The 24,223-nt window shown below is 41.1% G+C and overlaps 1 protein-coding gene across 1 annotated transcript in view; it reads right to left on the bottom strand.

The window, feature by feature from the left end:
- HUNK (hormonally up-regulated Neu-associated kinase) overlaps positions 1 to 24,223 on the bottom strand; it is an 82,130-nt gene that overhangs the window by 19,620 nt on the left and 38,287 nt on the right. The window contains exons 3-6 of the mRNA XM_048494719.1: positions 21,063 to 21,118; positions 16,396 to 16,531; positions 13,686 to 13,813; positions 2,579 to 2,708 (exon numbers count right to left, since the gene is read on the bottom strand). Of these exons, the coding sequence (XP_048350676.1) occupies positions 2,579 to 2,708; positions 13,686 to 13,813; positions 16,396 to 16,531; positions 21,063 to 21,118 (450 nt within the window). The remainder of the gene's footprint in view (positions 1 to 2,578; positions 2,709 to 13,685; positions 13,814 to 16,395; positions 16,532 to 21,062; positions 21,119 to 24,223) is intronic.

The following is a 24,223-nucleotide window of genomic DNA, read 5'->3' as shown; positions in this document are numbered from 1 at the left end:
GGGTACCACTGCGAGCAGTGATTTTATAGGCAAGCCGTTTTTGTGGGGTAGTCTGCCATTGCTTTCCCCAGCTATTCTTTACCCCCTAGCTGTGACTTCATACAATGAAATAAACATGTGCAATCATTATGGGTGATTATCTATACATGTCTTCAATGTTTTGCAATTTGCATAGTGGAAGAGTTAGGATACTCAAAATGTTTGAAGTGCTCCAAAGATTAAGCGGCAGAACACTAATGCATTGACAGTGATTCATTGCATCCTCCTGGCTCATCTACTAAAGCGGTCATTTTTTTCTTCTGCAGTTCATTTATCCACCACTTTTGTGGCTAGAAGCCAAGCTCCCGATGTCCTTATAATCACAATAAGCTTTATATCCATCAAGTAAAATCTGAACTAGAGACTTAGGAAAGGTACCAGCCTCCTCTGCTATATTAATATGTATCCATGTGTTGCATAACCTTCATTTCCATAGTAACTAGCACCTCATAATTACTGGAGGTTTTTATCCTCATAAAACCCTTGCTGAGGTTGGGAAATATCATCCCACACATTAACAAGGCACAAAGAAAGCAATGCAACTTCCTAAAGGCTTTGTCAGAGATCTTAGGCTGATACAAAGATTGATCCTTGCAATCCCAAGACCAGCTCTAATACACTAACCATAAGATAAAAATTTTTCATGCTTTATATGATTAATGAAATAGGATGACCAAGAACATGAAATTAAACAACAAAAAAGGGGAAAAACTTAACCACAAAAGTACAGGGAGCCTCAAAGGTTGAGCTGGAAATTATAAAGTCTGTAACAAAATAGTTATATTTATTACATGGTATACACGATAAGTTTGTTACAAATACAGGGTCTGGAATATAGGCTACATATAAAAACATCAGTATAAACTGTTACAAAGGTCTCAAACAAAAGTACACTCATACATGCCAAATACGGGACTGAATGCATTTTGGCCCACTGGGCCTACCTCAGTGGTCATAAATACAAAACATGATTATTAAAGAAAAATCCAGAAATACCCCTTACAGGGTGTTTTTATCTGAAAACGGAAAACTTTAAAAGGAGGGAGAAAAAAGGGAGCCTAATTAATATGATCAATATCAATACTACTAGCAGCAAAGCCCATTGAAGGGGAGATGCAATTGGCTTTAGTGGGGTGGCAAGGTGAGGCTTGGGATTGCCTCCCTTTGTAGGCAGGACGGAATGGATTGACTTTGGTTTGGGGGAAGGTTGGAAAGGTAAGGGTTCCAGTGGGGGAGAATGGCAAGGTGAGGGTTGGGGTGGGGGGAAAAAGGGAAGGCTTGTAGTGGTGGGAAGGTTGAAAGGTGTGGGCAGGGGTGCGGGAAGGTTGGAATGTGTGAGGAGGGGTAGGGAAGGATTGCAAGGTGAGGGTTGGAATGGGGAGAGTGAGAAGGTGTGGGTAGAGATGTGGGAGAGTTGGAATGTGTGGGGAGGGTGGTGGGAGGGTGGGAAGGTGAGGCTTTGGGTGTAGGGAGGGTTACAATGTGGGGCTGGGGGAGGGTTGCAAGGTAAGGGTTGAGGTGGGGAAGGTTGAAAGGTGTGAGTAGGGGTGTGGGAGACTTGAAATGTGTGGGTAGGGGTAGTGAGAGAGTGGGAAAGTGAGGCTTTGGGGTACAGGAAGGGTTGGAATGTGTGGGTAGGGGTGGGGGAGGGTAGAAAGGGGAGGTTTGGGAAAGGGGAGGGTGGAATTTGGATGGGTGGGGTGGGGAGGCAGGGTTTTTTTGCCAGGCCTATGGAACAGCAGCTCCACAGGGGCAGCCCAAGTGGTAGGGATGGGGAGAAGGGTGAAAGATGCTTTGGGGGGTGGGTAGAAGACAGTGGGAAGAAACGCCGGGCCTTTTGGAGGCCTGGCATTAATCTGGGTGGGGGAGACACAGGGGAGAAAGGAAGGGAAGGGTCTTGCCGGGCCTACGGAGGACTCGGCTTGGGGATTCTGGGGGTTTGGGGGAGGGAAGGCGGGAAAGGCTTTGCCAGGCTGTGGAGAAACTGCTACACAGCCTGGCAATAACCAATGGGAGTGCAGGCACACAGGGCTTGGGTCCCTGTGCATCCTGCATGGTAATTGGCTAAGGCAGTGGTTCTCAACCTGGAGGTCAGGACCCCTTTGAGGGTCGAACAATCCTTTCACAGGGGTCGCCTAAGACTCTCTGCATCAGTGTTCTCCATCTGTAAAATGGATAAATGTTAGGGTTGGGGGTCACCACAACATGAGGAACAGTATTAAAGGGTTGCGACATTAGGAAGGTTGAGAACCACTGGGCTAAGGGTTTGTCATCGTTTCATTTGAACCCTTAGCCAATTATGTACTGTTACATAGCAAGATTTTTTTTTAAAAAAAACTGTTAAATATAAGATTGTATATACCTTATATCTTATGTGATCTGATGTTAACTATTAACACAAACTAGGAGAACATGAAATGACAGCTGATGTACTAAAATGGCTAGGTGTGTGAACTCTTCTCTTATTTCAACTAGCTATACTTCTTCTGTGAATTTTATCCCATTAGCACAGCTACCGTGCCTCTGTTTTGTGCTTTACCTGTTTGGATAAGTAACACTGTTTAAAGGTTTGCCATTTTCATTAAGCCATCGATTTCCTAAAGCTTGCTGGATGTTTGGCCTCTTTGCAGGATCTGGTTCTAGCAGAGATCGTAGGAAGTTTACAGCTGCTGCAAAGACATTAAAGAAAAACAAAAAGAGTGTTACATGCATTTGTAACTGAATTCAGTGGCTCGGTAATAATTGGCAAAATAACCTTACTAAAATGTTTTAACCCAGAAATATACTCCTCATAAGTGTTCTGATGTAGATGCATACTGGAGTGTTTGCAGCCCCTTGAAGGAACCCCATTTACCCAGATTGATTAGACAGCTTAATGACTGTACTTGTGTTCCATGAAGTGAATGGGCAGTCACTGCAGGCAGGAGTATTTCACAGGCTAACATACCAAATAGGTTGATGGGGACAAAGGCATCTTACTCCTTTTATCTTACCCCCTACAATATGCCTAAATGGAAGAGAAAACAAATAACTTTGAAATCAGGCTCCATCCCTGAAGACTGGAAGATGGCCAATGTCACACCAATCTTTAAGAAAGGATCTAGGGGGGACCTGGGAAATTACAGGCCAGTCAGTTTGACATCTGTTCCTGGTAAATTAGTAGAATCTGTCATTAAAGATAAAATTATAAAACATGTACAAAAGCAAAACCTGCTGAGAAAGAGTCAGCATGGCTTTTGCAGAGGCAAATCCTGTCTTACAAACTTACTAGAGTTCTTTGAGGATGTAAATAGGCATGTGGATAAGGGGGAACCAGTGGACATTGTCTACTTGGATTTCCAAAAGGCTTTTGACAAAGTTCCTCACCAGAGACTATTGAGAAAACTCAGCAATGAAGGAATAAGAGGGGAAGTCCTCCTATGGATTAAAAACTGGTTGAGAAACAGGAAGCAAAGAGTGGGTGTAAATGGGAAATTCTCACAATGGAGAGATGTGGGGAGTGGTGTCCCCCAAGGATCCGTATTGGGACCAGTGCTCTTTAACCTATTCATAAATGACCTGGAAGTAGGGGTGGGTAGCGTGGTGGCCAAGTTTGCAGATGATACCAAATTATGTAGGGTGGTGAGAACCACAAAGGATTGCGAGAGCTCCAAGCGGACCTTGATAAATTAGGTGAGTGGGCTAAGAAATGGCAAATGCAGTTCAATGTAGCAAAATGCAAAGTGATGCACATAGGGGCAAAAAATCCAAACTTCACATACACGCTACAGGGGTCAGTGCTATCAGTCACAGACCAGGAAAGGGATTTGGGCGTCTTAATTGATAGTTCCATGGGAATGTCAACTCAATGTATGGCAGCTGTGAAAAAGGCAAACTCTATGCTGGGGATAATCAGGAAAGGAATTGATAATAAAACTGCAAAGATTGTCATGCCCTTATATAAAGCCGTGGTGCGACCACACTTGGAGTACTGTGTTCAGTTCTGGTCACCACATCTCAAAAAGGATATTGAAGAGATAGAAAAAGTGCAGAGAAGGGCAACGAGGATGATTGAGGGACTGGAGCACCTTCCTTATGAGGAAAGGCTGCAGCGTTTGGGACTCTTTAGTTTGGAGAGGAGACGTCTGAGGGGGGATATGATTGAAGTCTACAAAATTATGCATGGGGTAGAAAATGTTGACAGAGAGAAATTTTTCTCTCTTTCTCACAATACTAGAACCAGGGGGCATTCATTGAAAATGCTGGGGGGAAGAATTAGGACTAATAAAAGGAAACACTTCTTCACGCAACGTGTGATTGGTGTTTGGAATATGCTGCCACAGGAGGTGGTGATGGCCACTAACCTGGATAGCTTTAAAAGGGGCTTGGACAGATTTATGGAGGAGAAGTCAATTTATGGCTACCAATCTTGATCCTCTTTGATCTGAGATTGCAAATGCCTTAACAGTCCAGGTGCTCGGGAGCAACAGCCGCAGAAGGCCATTGCTTTCACATCCTACATGTGAACTCCCAAAGGCACCTGGTGGGCCACTGCGAGTAGCAGAGAGCTGGACTAGATGGACTCTGGTCTGATCCAGCTGGCTTGTTCTTATGTTCTTATGTTCTTAACTTGTGTAGTCTAAAATAAGTTCTGTGGACTTCCATAAAGAAATCAATATAAGATACTACTTCATCTTAGACGAACTAAGACAGCACCTGGAAGCAGCTGCTTGCTGCAGAGCCTTTGAGGATTTTAATTTTTTAAGCTGTTTACCCAATCTTTGAGGTAATTTTTAGGGATGGGACAACTCTACCCTGCAGACAGTGATACCTGATATTGATACTGAGGCTGCGGGAATGTGAGGTGCTGGCAGACCGCGGGACGTGCCATTGATTGGGTCTGGATTGTCCGACGGCTTGTTTTTCCCTCTCCTGAGCCCTCCCCTCGTTTCCCGCTTGGTGGATGTACAGGGCCAGGCAGCCTTGGAGACAGTTGGCCGAGTCTGGTGTGCCTTTCCCTGACTCTTCACTTCTGGAGGGAGGTGAATGGTAGTCTCCTCACCCCCGGGCTGTTGGAGGCTGGTGAGCCCTACTGGGACACAAATGAGGTGCTGGCGCTGTTGTCATCAGCAGACTGAAACTCTGACGCCTCTACCTTGAAAGTATCTTCCCCCCCGCACCCCCAAGCTGCACAATATTTTCCCATTAACTGACATGGGAGCTGTTCCTTTTAGCAGAGCTGGAGGTGCCTCTTCTTATGAGAACAACCGCACTTGGTGAAGATTGGGTCAGGGGTCCAATTTTATGGGTAGGGTGGTGGAAAATTGGGTGCCTATAAAATGGGTCCCCCTGACCCAAACATAACCAAACTCAGAAGGTCTTAAGGAGAGGCACCTGCAACTATGCTGAAAATTTAATTCCTCCACCTCAAACCCTCCCCTCCACCCCTAGCCTTGCAAACATGACGTGGAAAAGCCTTTTCAGCCCCATTAATATTATGCCTCTCCCCCTCACCCCCAAAAAATTGAAAAAGATGAAACAGCTTTTTTCCGATTTGGTATATCCTAATATATACACCCCTAATATATGATGCAATCACTTAAAACTGAAGTTTAAAAAATCCACTTACAACAATGGTAAAATTCTCAATGGCTATGTTCAAATGTAAAGACATACCAAAGTTTGTTTTTTTACAAGAATGAGCTCTGAAAGTCCCTGGGATTTTAAGGATTAATTAGGATACTCTGCAAAAATAAGTATAAGGGCTACATATTCAATGCCACTGGAACAAATCATAGTCAGCTAAAATAATCCACTGAATATTGAAAAGATATAACAAAAGAGCATCTGATTTATTATTCATAATGTATAAAATATCTGTACTTCACATCACTGTTTTGGGAAATTTTCAGCCTATCAGAACCCTCTGAAGTATATTGATAAACATGGAGGCACATGAGCAACTCTGGGGGGAAGTTCCACTCTCTTCTGCCCCCCACCCTCCTGCTGCCCACAGCCTCCCACACTGCTACTACTGCCTCCTTCCTCCCTACAGTTCCCACTGCTGTTGTCATTTTGGCAATGTTTATTCGAGCAGCTACTCAACCCCCCAAAATGGTGACCAAGATGTTACAACATATTTTTTTCCTGTAAATTGTTAGACTTGAAAAACCCTCACTTTAGTGTCCTTTGATTTTCCTGGAAACCTAGGGCAGAGACATCCCAGCCTGCCTACGCAGTCGGTAGATGAGTCCATAGTGTATGACGGGCATTGGGAGACAGATGGGGGAATATGACCCTGTTAATTCTTCTAAACCTGCCGTGATTTTTGATACAATTGATTATTATATTATTCTGGACAGCCTATCCAGACTGGGACAGTGAGGGAATGTCTTGTGGTAATTCTGGTCCAATCTTGAGGGTAGGTTTCAAATGGGAGAGGGAGGGGGATTGTTGCTCTGTTTTTTTGGCCTCTGCGGTATCTCAAGACTACTTCTTGCCCCCCATGGTTTTCAACATTGATTTGAAGCCACTGGGAGAGGTCACCTAGAAATTTGGGCTGAGTTGCCATCCATATGCAGATGACACTCAGTTCTTTCTCACTATTCCAATATATCCCACAGATGTTGTGACAACTATGAACAATTGCCTGGAGCAGTTCTGGAATGAAAGAGTGCAAACAAATTGAAACATAATCTAGAAAAACAAAAGTGCTACTGGCGGAAGGTTTGATCCAAGAAATTGGATATGCCAGTTCTGAATGGGATTATACTTTCCCTAAAGGAGCAGATTCGCAGGTAAGGGATGCCCCTTGACCAAAGCCCCCTGGTGGATAAGCAGGTGGGAGGAGTAGCCAGGGGGACCTTTCACCAGCTTAGGCTGGTGAATCAGCTGCAAACCTTTGTAGGAGAAAATGTTCCCACTATGGTGTGTGCATGCCCTGGTAACATCTGGATTAGATTAATGCATTGTAGTAAATGTGAGGCTGCCCTTGAAGATTGTCTGGAAGGTACGTTAAGTACAGAATGCTGCAAGCAGAACATTTACTGAGGATCATATCCATTCTACACTGACTCCCAATTTGCTTCGAGGTCCAATTCAGAGTGCTGGTATTGACCTTTAAAGTTGTATATACTTTGGACTGGCATACCTTAAGGACCACTTTCTCCCATATCATATGGACCTCTGTGATCATCTTTAGTGGTCCTGCTTTGTGGACTCCTGCCATCTAAGGGCTAGGTGGGTGACAACCTCAAAAAAGCAACTTCTCGGTCATGGTGTCCAAACACTGGGACTTCCTTCTTAGGGAGATTCTGTCTTCTACCAGTGGGTATAGATGTATTTGTTAACTGTTTTTGTCCCTGTTTCCTGTTTTATTTACTTATAGTTTATTTTAAAAGTTGAAATGTTGAAATGTTTTACTGTTATGATGTTTGTCACTTTGGGGACTCTATTTTGGCGGAAATGTGATATATAAACAAATTAAATAAACAAATAATAAATAAATAAAATAAGGAAGGATTCAAGCTTTTGCTTGAAACCCAATTCACTCTCCTATACTGGCTCTTTTTATTTAATGGTTGTGAAGCATTTAAATATATCCTTTAAGCCTGCAAACCTATTAGAAGACTTTAAGAAGAGGCTTGTAGAATCAGGCCAGGGGTCCACCTAATTAAGCACCTGGTTTCATGCAGCACCCAACCAGTAGCCCTAGAGAGCCAACAAAAAGAACATGCTTACTTGCAACTAAGTCCTATAGAAAATCAAAAGCATTTATTTCTAAATAAAAATGCCAGACTCATTAATATCAAGGATAGCTCTACGTTTACAAGAACTGGTTGTGCTATCAACAAATAGTGAGCTTTCACTGAAGTCATTTATTTTGCAGAATATTGAGTTGGAAAAATCTATATAGACCATTCTGGTCCAACTCCGTGCTCAATGCAGGATTAGCCTAAAGCATCTCTGCCAAGTGTTTGTCCAGCTGCTGCTTGAAGACTGCCAGCAAGGAGGAGCCAGCAAGAGGGAGCTAACCTCTCTAGGCAGTGATTCCATTGCTGAAATACTCTTACTGTAAATGTTCCCCCTAATATCCAGCCAGTACCTTTCCACCCATAATTTATACCCATTATTGTGAGTTCCATCCTCTGCTGCCAACAGGAACAACTCCCTACTGTCCTCTAAAATAACAAATATTTATGTTTGCTTGCTTTCAATTTAAATTTGTGCTGGATTGGATATATCCAGAATGCATGAAATCATGATTCTTTCTTCAATAATTTAAAAGAGAAATGCAAAGCCCAATCTTAAAAGAGCTGTAAACTGAAAAGTTAGAAGGCATTCCCATTTCAAAGAGAAGTAGTGAATTGCATGTCACTTGCAAAATATCAGCCACCACATGCTATTGTCTGAGTGGACTGTCTGGTCCATTTACTGGTGACCAGAAGAAACATTCAGACAGACTGCCAAAAAGATCTGGAGGATTTCCACATAAGTGCTTGCAAAATGTGACCACAACCATTTTTTCCTCTTGCTATAAAGGACATGAATGCAAATAAAAAAGACAGATTTCATATATACCTACAGTATATCTGCACCTCTTCTGTAAGAAGAGAAATTTACAAGGAAATGCTGCAACAGTCTTGACTCAAAGTCATCTTTAGTAAATGAGAAGAGTAATTTGCCTTTAAAAGGCTATCACCTATGGTTGCATTGATGTGCAATCTACTCACAAGTGTGCAAAGGTATTTCTCTGGTTGTACTCAGATCAGACAACGATGTCAAACACTTTCTGTGTGGTCAGAAAAAGGGAGTGTGCTTATGTTCCATGGAAGATCAGGGCACAACAAAGAAAAGGCTTTTTTTGTCCAATAAATCAGGATTAGATGTTGCCAGTGCAGAGTACAGAGCACAAGTGACTTCAGCAGCATGGCAACTGTGTTAAACATCCTGCTGGAATTTTGTTTCTGTTGATTAGGACCTGGATATTGTCCAATTTAAGACTAGCATAACATCAATTAGATATTTGGAACCAAGGGCTCGCAAATCATTGGTGCCCCTGATCAGGGGGTGAGGCATAAAATGTTGTAAATAAACAACTAAAGACTGTATGTGTCCATTGATTCCTTTGTTCCCCTCCTCTCCCTGCTCCTCAATGAACCCTTAATTCCTCTCCCCTGTGATTCTTTTGGTAATGGGGAGGTAATTACTTGCTATTTAAAATATTGGCCGGGGCTGGCTAACAGAATTGTGCTCAGAGAGAAGAATACCATGAAAAAATCCCTAGGCCCGTGGTGGCGAACCTTTGGCACTCCAGGGGCTGATGGGAATTGTAGTCCATAACATCTGGAGTGCCAAAGGTTCGCCACCACTGCCCTAGGCAGTGAAAGGATCATTGGAGAATAAAACTGGACTGTGGACAAGGGACATGATGTTATTTGATAGTCTGAACCCATTGCTCATGCAGAATGTCTGCTAATTTTCTGCAAATTTGGGGGATGGGACATCTCTTCACCCTCCCCACTCCTGCTGATACAGTAGATGTCTGCATAAATATTTAACATTTTCCTCATAGGATTGATATCGGAAAGGGGTTAGCTTGACAGAACTTAACTCCCTTTTCACATCTCATATTCTAACAAATAATTCAGTTATAACACTGCCCTACAGTTTCATCAGGTATCACAATTTTTTAGAAACTACTATTCTAAGGGCTGACCCAAAGTGATTTTTTTAATTGTGTCATGAGCGTAGTGTGGATTTGTATGTCTGAATGCTCCCCCATGTCAAAAAGCTTCCTGCATGTGGAAAGCTGGCATATTATGTAGCTGGGTTCTAATCTGGCCTTCTTTGATACACTGGAGCAGCAATGGCGTAGTGGTTAAGAGCAGGTGTACTCTAATCTGGAGGAACTGGGTTTGATTCCCCGCTCTGCTGCTTGAGTTGTGGAGTCTTATCTGGGGAATTCAGATTAGCCTGTACACTCCAACACATGACAGCTGGGTGACCTTGGGCTAGTCACAGTTCTTTGGAGCTCTCTCAGCCCCACCTACCTCACAGGGTGTTTGTTGTGAGTGGGGAAGGGTAAGGAGATTGTAAGCCCCTTTGAGTCTCCTGCAGGAGAGAAAGAGGGGATATAAATCCAACTCCAACTCCTCCTCCTCCTCCTAGCATTCTATAGGCTGGAAGTTTTCTTTACAGAGATGAGAGAGCTTTCCTTATGCTTCTATCTGCATTCTAAAGGATCTATACTTTTTCCTAGGCATTTACCTTGTTTCTGTGGGATGCTTCACATGAGATGTTTTTGTATACATGAATGAGGACAGAGCTGTTGACATCCTATAGTTCCCAACACAGGTTCCTTTTAGGACTCCTTGTATGTCAGCCCCACCCAAAAGTTTTATGTAACCAAACTGAAAACCTCAGAATGACAAAAGCCTCCATAGTTTTCTCTTCCTACTTCACCTTTTCAGCAACCCTTATGGAGTGTAAAATATACACACACTGCTTCAGGTAGAAAACAAACATGCATGTATTTGGGTTGAATGAGGCCCTGAAGCAGTATTGGTTATTTATCATGTTATTTCAAAGCAATGTACCAAAAGACAGTATGTATAAAACTTCAGACAATGTGCATATATATTTTGTTTCTAGTATTCTACTTCTGTACAAAACTATCTCATCCAATCCAACCTTATGAACCTTCTAAACCCCCACAATGTTTTTTACTGAATTTCATACGTCACAGAATCTGTTCAAGTTAGCTTTCCCTTCCTTTTTCTGGGTCAGTTACGTGACAGCTGGAAACACTTGTTCTTTGCTAAACATGGAACAGATGTGCTATCCATCGCCTGAAGCCATTTTGGCAAAATGTGGAACCACTGTTCAGAGCCAATTGAGTAGCCAGCATGTATTTATCAAGGAGTAAGTGTTTTAAGATGTAACCACATCATTCCAGATTCCAGAACAGTGTCCTGTCATATGTGCAAAATAACAAAAGTTTACCTCTGATGTTACAGTTTTTCATTTTTCTCTCCTGGAAGCATAACCATGATGTGGGAAGAAAAATACCACTAGATGTGGCAGGCTTATAACTGTACAGATGTGACTATAAATCCAGCCTATAGGTGATTCCACATTAGCCGTTGGAATTGCCAGTTCCTCAGTTTGAACAGATAATTCTGATGATGATGCTGACTATCCATTACATCACAGGGTTTTTGGTGCTCCTTTTCTTTTTTAAAAGAACTGGCTTGTGGTGATCTTTTTGGACATCTGAATAAACACGTCTTGCGTATAGGGGCTGATTTTTATGAGGGATACAAAGCTATATTAAGTACCACATGGAGCTTCCATTTCAACACTGCTTACAGCTGAATGTGGAAAAGGGATCTTTCCACAGCTGAAAAAAAAGGCTGTGTGGAAACCCACCCTATAGTTGGGGTTTTGTTAAGGAAATGTTCTGCTGGTACTGGACACTATCCTGTAAATAAAATTGTAGCACGAGTGTCCAGTTTCATTTCTAAAAGCTTCTTCTTTCCAAGAATTTTTTCATGCATCTCCCCCTGTCACCTCAATGCATCATATATTCATGCTAAGATCCAGGACAAGGGTACAAAAGCCACACACACCAAAAGCCATTGCTCTCTTCAGGGATGTGAATTAGTGGGTAAAATGATATATAAATTCAAAAATATTTTTAGAATAAGACACTATGCCTAGCGTGATATGAACAGGACTAGCAAATAACAGAACAATGAGAAAATGTACCAGTATGAGTAGAAATGATGTATCACAAATGATTCTTGCTTTGACACTTGTCTTACCCATGTACAGTGTAGGGCTGTGCATCTGGAAAAAGCAATGTTGGCTTCTTTTCAGTTTTATTTTTGGCAAAAAGTGGTGGCAATTTAAGGAAGTCAGAGCTGAACGCAGGACTTGGCTTAGCCAATCGCTGCATTCAGCTCTTCCCCCAGCTCAGTATTCTCTGCAACTTGGAATATTTTGGGTTTAAAAGACCTGAACATTTTCAAAAAAGCTGAAAAAGGTGGTATGGGGGTTTGGCTTTGTGGAAAATTTCTGGGTCTTTTAAAATAAAACCCAAAAAATACTGGCAAAAAATAATGCACACCCCAATACTGTGTACTCAAAGCTAATGATGACTGCAGGATAGATCACAGATCAAAAGGGTAGATGAACACCTATCTTCTGAAAAAATGTTTATGCCTTTATGTTCTTAGTAAAGCCTTGTTGATTGCTCCAAGATTTTGTAACACACCTATTTTTTATTCCTCCTTTTAAAATTTTATTTCATATTTTTAACCTATTTCTCCCTCCGTTCCCTTATTTACCTTTATAGTTTTTATCCATCAAGGAAATCTCCTCTTGGGCTTATTTTTTCCTGTAATTATTGTCCTATTTCTCTTTTACTTTGAAAATTCCTAATAGCCTTGTCTTGGAAGCTCTGAATAAGTTCTGTGCAGTTAGTGCAGAATTCTGGTGGTCTACTGACATAAAGACCAAAAGACAAGAAGAAATATATTAAACCTCTGTTTGTCTAAACAAACTACTTCCATTGTACTGGGCTTCATTGTTACTGTTCTGGATGTAGTTTTTTTCATATTAACTCTTCCTGGTACCAATGTTGTTCTTTTGGTCCTATCAAAACAGAACTGAAACGGTTTAATTTGGCCACTGAAATTCAAAAATTGAAAGTATTTAGCTAATGGAATTGACAGTTTCAATAATTCTCATATAAAGCAACAAAGTCAATTTCATCTGAAACTACTAAAGTCAAAGTAAATAATAAATTATTCACTAAGGTATAGATTTGTAAGGGTATAGCTCCAAGCTACTAATGCCCAATTGGCCAGACAAAAAAGATACTACAAATTATTCCTCTGGATTATTTCAGAAGCTTTCATATTATTATTTGTACTAACTTCCTACTGAAACTAAACATAGAATGCGAGATACTATGACTTCCATATACAAAAGGCTGTGTTTTTTTCTGCAGCATGCAAGAGTCTGCTAATGATTTCAATACAACTTAAAGGCTGAAGTTCTAACATGACATATAGCAGTTAACATACTTCTGCACATATAGACCCTGGAATGTTAATCAACATAAATGGCAGCTTCTGGGAAGTCTCCTAGATCTCAGCTCTTTCGTGAAGTTCTACTGCAAGGATCTTTCCCAAGAAAATGCTCCTCATGCAAATACTGCTGAATAAGAAGGAACAGCTACTATAAAATAAAGTTTAAATCTCCAAAACAAAAAAGACAGAGCCTAATTTTTAGAAATGTGTAAATGAAGAAGATTTAACAAGGAACAGTCATACCCCAAAGACAGATGATTCCACAAATCTCAGTGAAACACATGAAAGACAGATTAATATTTTTGTACATTCCAGTTAGGTCAATAGAATTTATTCCCGTGGAACTCAACTTTCAGGAAGACTGCATATACTCTCATTTTTAAAAAAATATTAGAAACTCATGAAGTAGCAAATGTGTCATTTCTGGTCATAGCATGTTCAGTCAGCAGTTCCGTTAAAGGTACGCCCAAAGCTGTTGCCTAAAGGAAACTAAAGGGCTGATGCACAAAATTAACGGTGAAGGGTGTATGGACTAAAAATATAACAGCAATTAGCTGGTATATTATTTACCTGTGGAGAGCTGAGTGGGGAGAGGATTCATTTCTTTGTCAACCATTTTCTGGTATAAAGCTCTCAGACTGAATGGTTCCACAGTAAATGGCAGCGTTCCAGTCAGCATTGCATACATATTCACACCACTGGAAAAGAAGAAGAGTGGGGAACAACCGGAAACAAGCAGAGATATTCTATTAGAGATTTACTGATCAAGGACCGCATAAGTGAGTCAGTGAGGTCTATGATAAATCAGTTACTAACTCAGGGCATGTTCCCTTGGTTACTGAAAAAGGGATCTGTAGTAGAATTCCCATTTTGCATGCAGAATGTCCCAGGTGTATTCCCCAGCATCTCCAATTAAAAGGATCTCAGGAAGCAGGTGCTGGGACGGGAGAGACACACTTCTGAGCCTAAACGTCTGGAAAACTGCTGCAAGGCATAGCAGAAACTGGGCTAGATGGATTGATGGTGCAGTTCAGTGTAAGGCAGCTTTATATGACTCCATCTTGAGAGGTAGGACTGGCTTCAGATGCTGCATAATGCACAGGAATGAAAGAGATTCACACTTTCTTTCCAAATTATCTAACATGGATGCTGATGAAAAATATAGTTCTCAGTTTAAAGAGTTGTGGACATCTCTTGGTTATACTTATGTGCACAGAGGTTGCCCTGGGTATTGACTCTCCCGCTGTACAGCAACCATAAAGTCAGCAGATCAAAATGGGAGGACCAAATTAGTATGTTATAAGGTATTACTGTAGCCTCTATTAGAGAGGAAAATGCCATAAGTTAAATGGTATCTTTTTCTTAAACTTATTGATGCAGTTTAAAGGACAAAAGAAGAGCAGTAGCATTCCCTTGGTCTGAATTGTTGTCACAGAAAGAGCTCTTTCATTCTGCAGCTCCAGCTTGACCCTATGTAGGAAAAACCAATTAAGGAGAAGTATGACAGTTTTGCTTTGGATTTCCTCTCTCTGCACTGATGCACTTCAGCAATTTAACAATAATAACTCTCTCAAAAGTAGCTGCTTACAATTCCCCACCCCACCCCAAGAATAAAAGTCTAACCAAACTGAAATCAGAGGAATTAATTCAAATAGTACAGGGCAGCCCAAAAATTATCTGAAACCCATCCAACAATTCTATTTCATTATCTGGTGGCATATTAAATTCTTATGACTCACATTGTATGGTCACTGAAAAACTTATGCCACTTCCTACAAAAGGAAATCATGTTCTAAGTTTCTTCGGCTAGCATTTCTCTTGCTTTCATCTCAGTGCACTGAAGAAAGAGTCCTCATTTTCATCTACACTATTCATTAACTCTGAAATGGCCACAGTTTGTTTACTCCATTTTATAGGGAATCCAACCTGTTGCGTATCAGAATCACTTCCCTCATATTTTATTAGATTTGATTTGTGGCAGTTAAAAAAAAGAAGAAGCATAGAAGAAGAGTTGGCTTTTATACCCCACTTTTCTCTATTTTCAGGAGCCTCACAGAGGCTTACATTCACAATTCCCTCCTTTCCCCAGAACAGACACTTTGTGAGGTAGATGGGGCTCAGAAAGTCCTGAGAGAACTGTGACTATCCCAAGGTCACCCAACAAGCTTCATGTGAAGGAGTGGGGAATCAAACCTAGGCTCATTCCGCACATGCGGAATAATGCACTTTCAAACTGCTTTCAGTGCTCTTTGAAGCTGTGCGGAATAGCAAAATCCACTTGCAAACAGTTGTGAAAGTGGTTTGAAAACGCATTATTTTGCATGTGCGGAAGGGGCCCTAGTTTTCCAAATTAGAGTCCATCACTATTATCACCATACCACACTGGTGTGCAGCTGCAGCTCCAGACTATCCAGTGTGAACAAAGTGTTACTGAGGGGTTTTTTTCAGGGTTATTGTTCCTTTACCTTGTCCTCCTTTTCTTCTACTTCAAGCATAAGTAATCACTGCTTGTTTTCTCCAGAGACCAGTCATAGTATCAATGAATGAATCAACCATTAATTATCAGTAGTACATGGATGAGGGAATTAAATACTCTCATTAATATGCTGAATTTATTTTTATGATTATTACAGCACTACTATAAAATTGCAATAATTAAACATAAAAAAATAAATCAACAAGACTGTGAAGTAATACATTGTTCTTAACTCTGACTCTCAGCAAACCTGCCAATTAACTATTGGTACTGGAAAGCTGTAGATCGAAGAAATAGCTGCAGAGGATGTAGACAAAGGAACAAAAGGAAAATTGCAGAGAGAAATTTAGCCTTTTCTGAACAGGTGTTACTTTCAAAGACCATGTAGCACTACCCTACCTTTGGGGATGGGCAATGTGCAATTTTATGAAGAATTCAGAGCACTATTAAAGTCCAACTGAGCACAGCAATGTAAAAGCATGCCTAGTAGACTTTTCTTCCCTCTCTCAGAATCAGCCTGAGTCTGCAGTTTGAGAATTTCAATAGTCAAAATAAACTGTACACAACAGATTGCAATCACTTTAAAGAATGGTCTTATCATCTATGCTTGGAAGACTCCTAGCATATTGCACAGCAATAACAACCCTAACAATTATGATCACTAGCACTATAATCCATTTTCCAAAGTAGGATGCCCTTCTTTAGCAGCAGTTCCAATTAAATAGTCATGCTATTGCTAAAACAAAGGTCAAAAGACAGAGGGAAAAATCCAAACAAGTATGTTTTTCAAAGTCAGACACTCACATGGACCAAACATCTATTTTGGGACCATATTTTTTCCTTGCAAGAAGCTCTGGTGCTGCATAGGCTGGACTGCCACATTGCGTGCTGAAAGGATCAGAGTAACCCAGGATACTTGCACAGTTGCTCAATCCAAAGTCTGTGGGGGGGAAAAATTAAAAATCTTGAACACTGCAGTGGAACAACAAAATCCTTCAAATATCTGTTTTCCAGCCATTTGACTTATCCACTTAAATGAGTCTGCTTTCATTTAAGTTTGCTAATTGATTCTTCCTTTTTAAAATGTACAGTGACACATGTGGATCCAAGGGAAATTTAATTTTCAATTAATTTAGACAGAAAATTGGAGTAATGCCTAAAGACAATGATTATAACATAAGCTCAAGTGTCTTAAATCAGTATATACAGAATAACCTGCTTGGCTACTGAATAATTTAAGAGAAAGAGAAGAACAGATAACACACACTCTAGATTTGATCCTGCTGATGACATCGTAGTATATAAAGCATTGAACTTACCTGTGTAATTGTAGTTCATTGAGTGGGTTTCTGAGCAGACACATTGGGACTGCACTTGCTCAGGCCTGCCACAGAAAGATTTACAAGCTTTCAATATGTTCCATAGCTCTAAGGAGATCTCACTTCCTCACCTCTTGGGAGGGAAGGTTCCTGCACAAATGGTCGTGTGATGGAAGGGGGATTAGTGCTATTCCCTCAGTTCTCCTGCCACTGCCATGGCTAAACAAGGAAGATCTGGAAAGTCCGTTCAAGTACAGTAACAAAATAGCAGCCCACAACAAGGAAGGAGGGAGGGGTGTGTGTCTGCACAGAAAACCACGCGATGAATTAGTTATACAGGTAAGTGCAAAGCTATATTTAATCTTTGTGGGTATTCTGTTCAACGTCACACTGGAAGATTAGTGAACTGAAGTAGCTTGGCAGTGGGCATGAGGCTGTCTACAGTGGGCATGAGATTAATTGCTTTGCCCACTGTAGCCTCATTGCAGGAGTTGACGTCTACGAAATAGTGTCGAAAGAAGGATGTCAGTGAAGACCATGTGGCTGCCCTGCAAATGTCCCAAATGTATATATTCGATGCCCAGGCAACCAACACTGCTTATGCTTTGGTGGAGTGAGCACAAATGTCCAGCAACCAAGCCCCCTTGAAGAGTCATAGGCCAACTTCATGGCCTTGGATGCCCATCTGGAAAGGGCTTATGTAGCTATTGCTTCACCCATATGTGGTCCCCTAAAACAAATGAAAAAGGTTACTGTCCTTCCTCATTCTGCAGCGTGATGCAGATAGAAAAGCAATGGCTTGCATAGGTCTAGTGTGTGAAGGGACTGCCACACTAGGGAAGACAGTTTCAGGCAGAACATTGGCAACACAATGTCCTGACCCATGTAGAATGCTGAAAACACCTTATTCAAATGCTCCAGGCTGTGACGCTACAATATCTTTTCTTGATGGCATTTAGTAAAAGGCAGATTGCATCTGAAATCTCTCAGATATTCCACCCTCGTAGCAGAGGTGATGGCAACGAGGAAGGCAGTTTTACAGAACAGGATCAATAAGACACTGGAGCCACAGGTTCAAAGAGCCCTTTAGGGGTGGGCAGTACAGCAAGTTTAATGAATGAACCCAGTAAGAAGCAGAGTCAAACTCCAGTGTCCCATAGGTCTCTTAACAGGCAGGTAATCCATAAACTTTTGAGACAGAGTATATTAGCAAAGAGGAGGAAAGAATCCAAACTAGGATAAAATGCTGAAATAGTCATAGGACTTTCTGTTGGACTCTTTTCTGGACACTAAGAGGATCCACGTCACTTTTCTAAGGCTGAAGCAGCCAAGCTGTTAGACAGAATGCTCACTTGTTGTGGTGCAACAGAGGACCCATCCTGAGTAGGTCTGGAGCTTGGAGGGGGCATGTAGGTCACACTCTGGCCAAGGATTTTAGGATAGAGAACTAAGGATGCCTGCTCCAATGAGGAGCAATGAGAATGTCTCAGATCTTGTCAGCTTTGGCCACCACAGTTGGGTGAACAGTGGGAAGAGATACAGAAACTCCCTGTTCCATTGGAATTGGAATGCATCCCTCAGAAATGTGAAGCAGGGGTGGAGCAAGGGGGAACTGCGCCCGGGGCACGTGCGCACCCTATGCCCCTGCTGCAGTGCCACCTGGCCTGGAACGCCCCACCACGGCGCACACCTAGGATGTTGCTCCCTCCCATTGGCATGATGCCACTGACGTGAAGCCAATGCCTGGTCACGAGCAGTCTCTCCTGCACTTGGTGTCATCCTGGAAAGTCAACAGATCAATTCGTAGTTTTCCCCAAAGCTGGAACAGCTCCCTGAGTTAGGATTGGTTTAGCAGCCAGTCCTAGTTGGGTAGGTAATCCCAGCTCAGTGTGTCGGTTAGGATGTTGAGCGTGCTGCCAATGCGAACGGCTGACAGTAGACCCCTTGGTTTAAAATCCATTGCCAGATTAGGGTAGACCTTTGGCACAGACATATGGAGGCCGTAGTGCCCTGTGTGTTGATATAACACATGGTGGTCATGTTATCCATATGGATCTGGACATCTCTCCCAGTCAAAATGCCTGTAAATGAAATGAGAGTATTCCTACTGCTCTGAGCTCGAGCAGTTTAATATGACAAGACCTTTCCACAGTCCACCACAACCTTGATCACTAACACCCTCACAATGTGGCCCCCACCTGGACAGAGAGGCTTTCATGACCACATGGATGGCAAAGTAGTGAATTTCCTTGGAGCAGGTTCACTGGGCCAATCCAAGGTCATAATCCCTGTCCTTGAGATCAAAAATGTATGTCTCACACTGCTGAGTTCTTGGGCCAGCATCATCTCACCTTCCCAAAGTGCTTGACTTCCAAGCGACTGTCGTGGAGTCAAAAGGGCTGGCTCTAACCAGCCTTTATCAGATGACAGTGTCATAGAGATTTCAAAGTCTGTGCAGGCAGACCCTCCAATGTCACAAACAGGGCTTAGGGCTCAGCTACCTCAGTCAGGTGGTCCTTGTCACAGTACCCTCCTCAATTTTGAAACATTTATATTGCATATTAAGTGACTTTCCTTATGCAAATTAACAGTTTTCAATTGAGCATCAAATTTTACGTATGGACATAGGTTTCTTGCCAGTGTCTGTATTCTGATGTTAGCTTTAGGTACTGTTAGATGATCAAACACCTAATAACAAAGAAATTACAGAAATTCTTTTAAACCCACCTGTGGTCGCCAGCAGAACTTTACAAACCATCTGCTCTCACTTAGATGTCAAACTAAACTCACAAGTGATTGTTGAGGAATGATTCGTGATAATTCTTGACCTCATCTTTTCTCTTAAACATTCATGTTTCCCCAAGGCTAATCAGTTAAATTTAAAAAACCCAATTAAAAGTCAAAGTAATTATTTTTAAGACTATTTTAAATCCTTTAAATATTCTACATCCTTTTAAAATCCTGAAATGTTTACCAGCTTTGTGCAGTATGCCTCATTCACTGATTTTCTGGCCTAATTTTAGGTAACAATTTTTGCTACCTTTGAGCAAATGAAGCCTTTCTCTTGAAATAATAGTTACCTTGCTTTTACTGCATTTGCTGCTGCAGAAAATGTGTAGGCATAAAATTAACTTTAAGCTGATGTACACTTCTAAGGAAGTATTTTCCTCGCAATGCCCACAGTTACCATTAATAGGAGTTATTAACAGATAGTGAAAGGAGATGAGTAATCTACAGTGTCTGCTGAATGCAGACGGTAATGATCTGAAAGTAGTGAATAAGCTTCTAAAAAATCAAGGGGCCATTGAGAATTTTAATAAAAGATTTCTCAATCAATCTTCAATTCTGATCTTGCAGCAGAGCAGCCTTCTCGTACAGAGACAGTATTTTGCTTCCTGCTGTGTGTTCTAAGAATCCCTGTTGACAGCAGCAAAAGCAGAAGCGCCTCTGGAAATAGAAACCTTAAACCTACATGACAGAACAGTTCAAATGAGAAAATGGTAAGGTCTAGAATTTCTGCTTTTGCCTGGGTGCCACTAAGAAGGGTTGTGTACGAAAAGGTCATAAGGATCAGAACTGTGACCTATTTCTCAAGAGACATGTAGGAGTCTTGTGTTTTGCAATAGGGTCACACTTGCTTGAATTATACATTTTAATATTTATCTACTTTGAATAATATTATGCTTCTGGAGAAAGCCCAAATAATGGATTTGTCTATGGAAAAGGGGGTGATTAGTGGTTGCAGGTATTAATTTTACACATTATCTATTCATAGGAACAGAAAAACAACTGTATGCCAAATCAGTTGAACTTTCAACAGACTATAAATTAAACATGGCTATTTTTCCCATTATGTGCTGAATTATCCATACAATAACAATTTTCACTAGAATTAGAGCAAATGGCCCTTGTTATTCCAATTTTACATAGCAGAAGGTGTTAATGAAGTTTGTGGTCTTGTTTCCAAGAAGTATGTTTGGGTTTATTATTTGCAGGTATTCACTGAAACATTTTCTCCAGAGAAGAATATAAGATCTTCACTTTTCTTGTTAAATTTTCAGAAGTATCATTATGTTACGAAATGAGAGTTTAATTTTTTTTCAATAATATCATAGAACCATCAATTATTAGAAGGGCTGTAAAATGTCATACCGATAAGCTTGATATTGTTTTCTTCATCTAGCAAGAGATTTTCTATCTTCAAGTCTCTGAAACATAAAAAACACAGTTAATGAGAGTTGGAACAATTAAGATTTTCACATTTTGTTTATTTAATTATTTACATTATTTATGGTCTGCCTTTCTTCTGAGGCATAGCTAGGGAAAATGGAGCCGGGTGCAAAATCTGAGTTTGTGGTTTGAGGGCAATTCATTGGTGGTTTTTTGTATTTTCTAGTGTTGTGTCAGCTTTTGGCCTGCAGGAGGCACATTTTTAGGCTAGCAACACCACAATTTCAGGGTATCTTTAGGAGACTCTCCTGATGATACCACCCAGGTTTGGTAAAGTTTGGTTCAGGGGGGTCCAAAGTTATTGACCCTCAAAGGTGTAGCCCCCATATCCATTGGAAACAATGGGGGATGGGGAACCCCCTTTGGGAGTCCATAACTTTGGACTCCCTGAACCAAACCTCACCAAACCTGGGTGGTAACATCAAGAGAGTCTCTTAAAGATACCCTGAAATTTTGGTGCTGGTAGCCTAAAAACTGCGCTCCCTGCAGGCCAAAATCTGAAACAACACTAAAAATACAAAAAACACAAACCTGAATTTTTGCATTCCCAGGCGTGCACCCAGTGCAACGTGCACCCCCTGGCCCCCTTGTAGCTTCACCTCTGCCTTTCTTACAGGGACTCAAGACAGATTACACATAGTGACTCAGTACAATCAACAAACTGGGATATTCAATAACATTGCATTAGGTTTTTAGAAGTCTGGAACCACCAGGAAGAACGGAAGCATATCATAAGTTTGGGTGCTGTGAGGTTTCCGGGCTGTATGGCCATGTTCTAGCAGCATTCTCTCCTAGGAGAGAATGCTGCTAGAACACGGCCATACAGCCTGGAAAGAACACGGCCATACAGCCCGGAAACCACATAGCACCCAAGTGATTCTGGCCGTGAAAGCCTTCGACAATACATATCATAAGTATTACCATGACATAGTAAGTAGTATAGAAATAACATAATACGATATTATTTATAATAAGCTGTACACAACACTCTATATCACAGTCCCAATCATCTATCCAAGTAAGTTTGTCAACTGTTTTGTACAGGGCAACCCAATCACCTGCGCAGAAAAGCCCCCTTGCGAAGTTTGAAGAAAACCAGGGGAGCAGTTTCCCCAGGCAGGAGCAACAATGAAGAAAATGCTTGCATGGACCGTTGCTGATTTTGCTCATTTGCAGGTTGTCACCTGCTGACATGACCCCAGTTAACTTTAGCCATTTTTAATTTGTACTGGATTAATGGTATGGCCAATTTTTCCCCCAACATGAAAATATGGTTGGTATAGTATGGTTGATCATTGTAGTCATATTGTCCAGTATTTCTATTATACATGAATTGAACTATAATATAGTTTTTATTTAATAACTGATTGAAACCAAATATTCACTTGATTGATTTATTACAAGTTACTTTTCTGGAGTTCAAAGCAGGTTGACAATGTTTAAAAATACATCAAAGTACAAAAGTACATAAAATACATCAAAGTACAAAAAACATAAATCCCCAAAAATTTATCCAAGATCTTTCAAACTTCTCACACTGGCATCTCCTATTATCAGTTGCATTTGAAGAAAAGGCAGAGAAATGTAGAGGTTTCTTCTTTAGAAATGATTATGTACTTTTTTTAGTCCTATTGAATATCAGATGGCAAAAATTAATTGTTCTCTCCTCTGACAGGAATCTATCAACCGGACCAATAGTAATCACCTGAATTTAGGTGAATACTAGTGAATTATGTTGGAAGGAAAGGAACTGCAGGTAATTTGAAGCATGAAGCAGGAACCTCTGGAAAGCCACAGGTGGTGGCTTAAGATGGTGTAAGTTCCTCCCTGGGGCATTTTTAACTACGTTCCTTCCTGGGGCATTTTTAACTACATATGTGTTCTAGTTTCTATCAGTCCATGAGTTCAAATCTACAACAATATAGATTTGGCCTTTTTCTGTTGTCTACCTCAAAGTGTAGGACTTCCTCCCAGAAACGTTCTTCTTGGGCTTGACATAGAAGGCTAATGAAATCAAGCAAAATACACTTTAGTTCTGACAAATCTTGTGGTAGTGTTTAGGCAGTTTGCCTGAATTCATTAGCTATCATTCTAAGCAAAGTTACGCCCTTCAATGGAATGTAGCTTTTCTTAGGATTGCACTGTACATTTTGCATAAAGAGGCAGCAGTTTATATTATTATTTAATCATTTGTTTGTTTTGAGATATATATGCGTATGGTTTGTACAGTATTTGTGCAATCTAAGGTGTGCCGGGGGGCGGGGGGGGGATGAAGCTGCATTGGAAGCAGCAGAAGTCTTGTAAAGGCATCAGTTACACCAGTATTGTGCAAACTGTTGTGCAAACTGGCACAGATGCCAGTGCCAAGGGACTTACCTCGGTAGCTGGCTGCCACAGCTTGACCATGAAGCATCTGGCAGCCACTGCAAATGCTCCCACCAAGATACAGGGGCATTCCAGGGGGGTGTTCAGGAGGCAGAGGCACCTTTAATAATCTCCCAAAGGACTTTCTCCTTCCACCCTGACAACTGTGCCTTTTTGTAGGCAGCGCCGTGGTAGTGCCCCCGCCCCCTTTGGTTTGGGCTGCCCAGAACTCTGAGATCTAGTTGGTTGTGAAAGGAAATTGTTGGTTGTGAAAGGAAAATGGTCTATAGGACAAAAAAAAGAGTGATAATAATGTTCATTCTCAGTTCACAAAGCATATAGTTGTGTTATCCAATAGTGGCATGGAGTTATTTATGAAGCAGTTTTCCTGCTTATGCCATACTAAAAAGAACAGAGGCTGTGAAGAACTATTGTGCTTGCAGTACCCTAATTTGTAGTGTTTGGGATGAAATGATAATCCAACACCCGCAAAAATCCTGAGCCTTTATTTTCAATGAAATCCAATACAGTGTTACTCCAGTCTAAATCAACTTCACTGCTAATCATCTCTGAACTAGTTTTGATATTTAGGTGTATAAACACACACACAGGTAGAATAATGTTCACTGGATCCAATCCTCCACGTAAACAGAAATTGGGCCTACTAAATTCTGTTATAATCATATGTAAATGAAAAAAGGGGAAAACAAGGCTCATCA

Source organism: Sphaerodactylus townsendi, linkage group LG04 (assembly GCF_021028975.2).
Source record: "Sphaerodactylus townsendi isolate TG3544 linkage group LG04, MPM_Stown_v2.3, whole genome shotgun sequence".
Taxonomy (NCBI): domain Eukaryota; kingdom Metazoa; phylum Chordata; class Lepidosauria; order Squamata; family Sphaerodactylidae; genus Sphaerodactylus; species Sphaerodactylus townsendi.
The sequence above is the reverse complement of the archived record's forward strand: the minus strand, read 5'-3'. Positions and strand labels throughout refer to the sequence as shown.